Source organism: Sinocyclocheilus anshuiensis, unplaced genomic scaffold (assembly GCF_001515605.1).
Source record: "Sinocyclocheilus anshuiensis isolate Anshui unplaced genomic scaffold, SAMN03320099.WGS_v1.1 scaffold1123, whole genome shotgun sequence".
Lineage (NCBI taxonomy): Eukaryota > Metazoa > Chordata > Actinopteri > Cypriniformes > Cyprinidae > Sinocyclocheilus > Sinocyclocheilus anshuiensis.
Window position 1 is genome coordinate 550,531 of NW_015544248.1, and position 7,310 is coordinate 557,840.

A 7,310-nucleotide genomic window follows, 5' to 3' on the forward strand; every position below is an offset into this window, starting at 1 on the left:
TAATCATATATTTGAATGTTGAGCAGCGAGCTCATTGGCTACCGATACAGGAGAGAACCAATCAGCTGTGCTATGTGATGATGATGTCATTAGGTCAGATTGAGTTAGACCTATCGGACTGCGCCATCTAGAGTTTCATGCCAGAACTCTGTATATGAACTTAGAAATTCACAAAAATCACATTTTGCTGCACTAGCTTCTGCAATGAAAATTAATGCAGGCATTTCTTTAAACAAAACATGGAACATTGCTATAATTAACATTAACTCTTTAATTGTCTGTTCATTTCACTGGTCTTCAGCGGTTGTCTACGTCTGAAATCCCCCACACTCGCTCTCAATGTAAGTATCATGACCAGCTCGAGATATGAAACAGCAAACTTAATTTCCCTTCCATCTGGCCTCGAGGATCAACACTATCATCTGTCACAAGCGTGCTGATGCGAAGAGACATTCAGGTGGATTAGCGCGACACTAAACACCTGTTAATGCGTTTAGTCTTCCTTTAGCTCGAGTACTTTCACCTGGAAAAAACTGAAGTGCAGTGGATACACAAGAGCTTGATTTCTGTATGTTATTTATTGATGGGCTTCATCAATCATGTCGGTGCATCTCTGAGGACGCTGCATTATTAATTCCAGCGCCGTGCACAAATAAAAAGCGCTTTGGCTGACCTTCACCTGTGATGCATATACATCTCCTGACTCCAGGCCAGTGCTTGATAAAGGTTAGTTGAAGTCCTCGTCTGTGATGTAGGACTTTCAACTGGGCAATTTATTCCTGAGCAATAAACACTGGAGTCCTTCAATGAGCCATGCAGCCATTACCACAAAGCCTCGGCTGTTCTACACCTCCAAAAGTGCCTGCTTATCTATGACGGCGAAGCAGCTAAACGAGCTCTTTAACATCTGATGTCTAATGAGATGGATTCTGATATCATCTGTTTATTTTGTGGCAAAATGCCGTGAGGGATGCAGCATTCATCACGCGCTCAACGCACCTCGTGTTGCTTGTTTTCTCAACGCTGAATCTATCAGAGACGTTTTCTCGAGTGAGAAGTGCACATGAGAAGATTAATTATTTACGCTATAAAATATAAAATATTGTGCATATTCACCATAAAAAGTCAGCTTACTGTATTTAATATTAGCATTTGTACATAAGTTGTAGAAAATACAAATATATGGTAGAGAATATTTGCAATGTAGTGAACTGTATACGGAAAGAAACAAAAGTCAGATTAGATTAGACAGCTGCTTGCTTGAAATAAATGAAATGATGAAGTTTATTAATCCAGAAATGGATTTGTTTGGTAGATTGTTAATATACTGCAAACCACAAGTGCAAAAAAATAAAACAACAACAACAAGAGTAAACCAGCTAAAAGGGAATGTTCTGTTTTTTTAATAGTTTGTTTTAAAAGTACAAAATATTCTCAAAGTAATGTTTATGGAACATTCTTATAACTATATTAATATTTAATATACGTTCTCATAATGTTGAGAGACCAAAATTCTCAAAATGTCCTTGTGATATTATTTGTACTTGATAAATATTCTAAGAAATGCTTTTGTAACCTTTAAGTAATGTTATAATCACGGCAAAAAAACTGGACATTTTAACGTTCTTAGAATTTTAAAAATAAATGTTCAAATAATGTTATATTTTGGGTGAAAATAAAGTTATCAGAATGTTAGTAGAAAGTTTTTGTAGTTTTTCTAACCTTTAAATACAGTTACAATCACGACAAGAAAACTGGATATTTTAATGTTTTAGAAACATTTTAAACAATGTGTCTGTCCAAAATATTACATAGACTACTGTTCAGAAGTTTCAGAAGTCAGCAACTTTTTTAAAAGAAATTAATACTTTCATTCATCGAGGAAACATTACATTTATCAAAAGTGCCAGTAAAGTAATTTATAATGTTACAAAAGATTTCTATTTCCAATAAATGCTGTTCTTTTAGACTTTCTATTCATACGTGAATCCTGAATAAAATGTCACAAAAAATATTGTGCAGCACAACTGTTTTCAACATTGATAATAATCAGAAATGTTTCTTGAGCAGCAAATCAGCATATTAGAATGATTTCTGAAGATCATGTGACGCTGAAGACTGCAGTAATGATGCTGAAAATACAGCTTCGATCACAGAAATAAATTATAGTTTAACAGATATTCACATAGAAAACAGCTAGTTTACATTGTAATAATATTTCACAATTTTTACAGTATTTTTGATCATATAAATGCAGCCCTGGTGAGCAGAAGAGACTTCTTTAAACGGTAGTGTATTTCAGTTAAATTCAGGATCAGTTCAGTTCAGTTTTTACAATACAGTTTTACTCCAAAGCAGCATTTTAGAGAATATAACATAAGAAAGATGAAAAGAAAAGGGATGAAAAACAGACGTAACGGACTTTCAGGCTTCAAATGAGCTCTGTTATCTGCAATCGCCAACATCTTCGGAGTAGATCAGTCACTTACGCCCGTCTTTACAACAGAAATAAATTTGACCCTGCAGCACAAAAGCAGTGTTACGTCGCTGGGGTATATTTGTAGCAATAGCCAACAATACACTGTATGGGTAAAATTAACCCTTATTACTGGTTTTGTGCTCCAGGGTCACATTTAGCTTTGAGATTACATGAAATGTCAGCTGAATTTCTCTCTGAAAGGATCAGACGCTGCAGGAGAATCATGAGACAGAGCTCGCTCAAACAGACGCTGTCGGCTGAAGATGAGGAGTCTTTATGTGGCTTAGTCTGGTGTCGTTTCTCCTCAGACCGCCAGCCTTGATCTGTCCCTGCTGGATCGTTTTGCCCTTTAAAACACACGGAATCTGTGATCATCTCTGAAGTACTGGAGCCAGAGAGAGGAGACAAGGACTTCTAGACCTTGGATGTGAAATATCCTGCGGCCACATCCTTCGAACCACTCTAAGATCAATCAAATGTGAGTTTATATACACTACTATTTTTCCTCTTCCGCTCAGCAAGGCTGCATTTATTTGATCAAAAATACAGTAAAAATGTTGAAATATTATTGCAACTTTAAACAGCTGTTTCTCTGTGAATCTCTATTAAACTGTAATGTATTTCTGTGATGCGCAGCTGTATTTTCAGCATCATTACTCCAGTCTTCAGTGTCACATGATCTCCAGAAATCATTCTAATATGCTGATTTGCTGCTCAAGAAACATTTCTGATTATTATCGATCATAACTGTTCCAGACTTTTGACTGGTATAGTGTATTTTTGGACAATGTTTGGTAATCACAACAGTTATGAATGAGTTTAATGATGGACTCGAGAGACATCGATCTCTTCCATCCAGCTCGTTCTGAACATAACTCAATAATAAGGAGATGCTTTGTTCAAAACATCACATCATTTGGTACAAAAGATCTGATGGTAATGACCAAAAGTGCATTCGGTCTGAATCTGAAGGCCTCTGGGACGTGTTTGGATCTAATTCCACACGGAGAAAAGAACACGCTCTCTTCTTAAAAGAGGGATGCTGTTAAAAGCGGGCTTTTTCGTCTCTAATTCAGTGCCAAGGACCTCAGGACCTTCAAACGAAATCTGCTTCAATATCTTGATGAGAAAGAGAGCCAGTAACAGCATGACGATCCAAGGTCACCGCATTCAAAACTCAGAAAAATAGACTCACAAACAGAAATAAACTGCTCTGCACCAAACATATAAATAATATAAACTGGATGTGTGGATTCAAAATGAATGGATCATAAATCTGCACACTTAGACTGCAAATTTAAACACTTAAAACACTTGCGAGAGCTGCTTTGTGTTCGTGTTTATAAGTATTCTTAGTGTTTTAATAAGCTTTCAAATCCTCACCGTGTTCTTCTGTTCAAAGACACAGCATTATAAAAGCTTTATTTTATAAAGAGGAATCTATTTTTGGCAGAACTTGTAATAGCCAACAACCTTCATTATGAAAATGAATAAAATATCCTTTAATGAACATCTGAAGGCTTTCTAACGTCATCTCTTACGTACTGTGAGTAAAAGAAAAGCTTTTACAGGTTTCATTATCTTTAGCTTATATGCAAAAATACTAAAAAAATGAAAGAAGTCTCTTTTGCTTACCAAGGGTGGATTTATTTGATCAAAAATATTGTAAAAATTGTGAAATATTATTATCACTTAAAATAACTGTTTTAAATGTGTAAAATGTAATTTATTTCTGTGATCAAAGCTGAATTTTTAGCATGCACAATATCTTTGTGGAAAGCGTCATACATTTTATTTGTCAGGATTCACAGATGAACAGAAAGTTCAAAAGAACAGCGTTTATTTAAAAACAGAAATCTTTTGTAACATGTCTTTACTAGCACTTTTGATCAATCTAATGCATCCCTGACAAATTAAAGTACAAATTTATTCCGACAGCAGTGTAAATAAGATGAATAAGTTTCGAGCGACTCACCTAGCACTCCTAACCGGTAGTTCACAGTGACGACGATCACGTTTCCATAGCTGGCGAGGATGCTGCCGTCGATCATGTTCCCCGTTCCCTCGACGTACGAGCCGCCATGAATATAAACCATGACCGGCTTCAAGCCCGTGTCGTCATGCGCATCTGAAACAGAAAGAAAAATCACTTAATACAAGCAACAAACACAGTCTCTTAAGAGAACAGATCAGGCAGAAATAAAAACTGACGGCAGTAAATATTGACAGATGAACTCTTGCATGAACTCTTCTCAGTCTGTGTGCATTTAGAGTAAATATATTAAAGTGTTTGTGCTTAATAGAGTCGTCTGAGGTCATTACTGGTGTTTTATATCACGTCCATTAAGTCATAATGTTCTCCATTAAAACAGAAGACACTGGAGCACTGTGGAAAACTGGGTGTTTTCGTTCACTATTGAGGGCAGGACAAAACCCGGCCAATTATGAAAAACTGCTGATGTTTCCATTAAGTATGAAATATGAAACAGTGTTTAATGAGAAAGAGGATGCTTACTGTTATAAGTTACCGTGTTTCCCAGGAGCGTTTAAAAAAAAGCTTCTTATGAAAACCTAGTTTCGTCAAACCATTCTCATGGAAATTAAAATCAACTTATCTTCACATAAACACAGCATTAAAGGAAACATTTATATAACAGCTGGTGTAAGAGCTGGATCTAAATCCATCAGTCAATCACTATTACACAAATATCAGTACAAATCTTGAAAAAAAAATCATTAAAAACATAAATACGTAAATGCATTTTTAGTACTTTCTTTGAAAAGTCAGCAACTAGCATAATTTTTCTTATTTTTTTTATTTTAAATATGACAATATAGTTTTATAGTTATCAGTATAGTTTTTTTCACTTTTATTTATTAGATTTAGTTTATTTAGTTTTAGTTAGTATTTAGTATATACCTATATCTATATATATATATATATATATATATATATATATATACACACACATATACAGGTGCATCTAAAAAAATTTGAATATCGTGAAAAAGTTCATTATGTTTGGTAACTTATTTCAAAAAGTGAAACTGTCATATATTCTAGATTTTAAAAAATAAACATTTTTTTACTTAAAAAGTAAAATAACAATTAACAAAAATAATATAAAATATTAAAAATATAAAAGAAAAAATATTTTGACTAAAACTAAAAACATAAAAACATTTTTGTTACTTGAAATGAAATAACGATTCAATAAAATAAAATAAAATAAAACATATATGAAAAATATTTTAACCAAAACTAAAAACATAACATTTTAGTTACTTGAAATAAAACATCCATTAACTAAAAATAAATAAATAATAATAATAATATGTTTGGTAACTTATTTCAAAAAGTGAAACTGTCATATATTCTAGATTCATTACATGTAAAGTAAAACATTTCAAATGTTTTTTTATTTTTTTATTTTATTTTGATGATTATAGCTTACAGCTCATGAAAGTCAAAAATCCAGTATCTCAAAATATTAGAATATTTCCTTAAGATCAATAAAAAACAAGGATTTACAAAACAGAAAAGTTCAAGTTCTTTAAAGTATGTTCATTTATGCACTAGGGCTGGGAAAATAAATCGATGCATCGAGAATCGAGAATCGAGAAATGATTCTGCATCGATTCTGAGATTTTCCGAATGCATCGCGATTCTTTCTCGAGTCGATTCTGAGATTAGTTTTGAACAGCAGATGGCGCTGCATGCTTTAGAAACAGCCAAATCCTTACACACACTTGAACCTAAAATAATCATTCATAAAATTCGAAAAGGTTGAAGCGAATTACAAGAGTGTTCACAGTGGGTTGTGTTTACATTAATCTTGCGTCATAAAAGCATTCTGAGCTGAAATTACAGACTCTGAGTGTGCGGATAAAAACTAGATTAGAGCGCCATCTGCTGTTAAAATCTAAGCTCAGAATCCATTCCAGAGGATTCCACGAATCGATTCTGCATCGATTTATCGTCCCAGCCCTGTTATGGACTCAATACTTGGCCGGGGCTCGTTTAGCACAAACTCCAGCATCAGTGAGGAGTGAATGGAAACGATCAGCCTGTTAAGGCACTATTGAGCTTCAGCTCGGATCCACTGTTTCTCATCTTTCTCTTGAAAATATCCCATAGATTCCATATGGGCTTCAGGTCAGGCATGTTGGCTGGCCAATCAAGCACAGTAATATCATGGTCACTGTGGGTCACTGTGGGCAGGTGCTACGTCTTGCTGGAAAAGGAAATCAGCATCTCCATAAAGCTTGTCAGCAGATGGAAGCATAAAGTGTTCGAATATCTGTTGGTAGAGAGCTGCATTGACTTTGGACTTGATAAAACAGAATGGAGCAACACCAGCAGACGTCACAGCTCCACAAATCATCACTGACTTTGGAAACTTCACACTGGACTTCAAGCAGCTTGGATTCTATGCCTCTCCAGTCTTCCTTCAGACTCCAGACCTTGATTTCTAAATGAAATGCAACATTTACTTTCATCTGAAAAGAAGACTTTGGAGCACTGAGCAGCAGTCCAGTTCTTCTTCTCCTTAGCCCAGGTGAGATGCTTCTGACGTCGTTTCTGTTTCAGAAGTTTTCCTGAAGACGTCTGAGCGTGGTGACTCTTGATGCACTGACTCCAGCTTCAGTCCACTGCTTGTGAAGCTCTCTCTCAAGTGTTTGAATCGGCTTTGCTTGACAGTATTCTCAAGCAAATCCCTCATCCCTGTTGCTTTGCACCTTTTCTTATCCAATTTCTTCCAGTCAACTTTGCATTTAATATGCTTTGATACAGCACTCTGTGAACAGCCACCCCTTTCAGTAATGACCT

General features: G+C 35.1%; 1 protein-coding gene across 2 annotated transcripts in view; it reads right to left on the reverse strand.

Annotated features, from left to right (window-relative positions):
* The window catches only part of LOC107697808 (neuroligin-4, X-linked-like), a 30,937-nt gene that overhangs the window by 11,088 nt on the left and 12,539 nt on the right, over window positions 1–7,310 (reverse strand). For both annotated transcript variants that reach the window (XM_016498669.1, XM_016498668.1), the window contains exon 3: window positions 4,455–4,607. In XM_016498669.1, coding sequence (XP_016354155.1) covers window positions 4,455–4,607 — 153 coding nt within the window. The remainder of the gene's footprint in view (window positions 1–4,454; window positions 4,608–7,310) is intronic.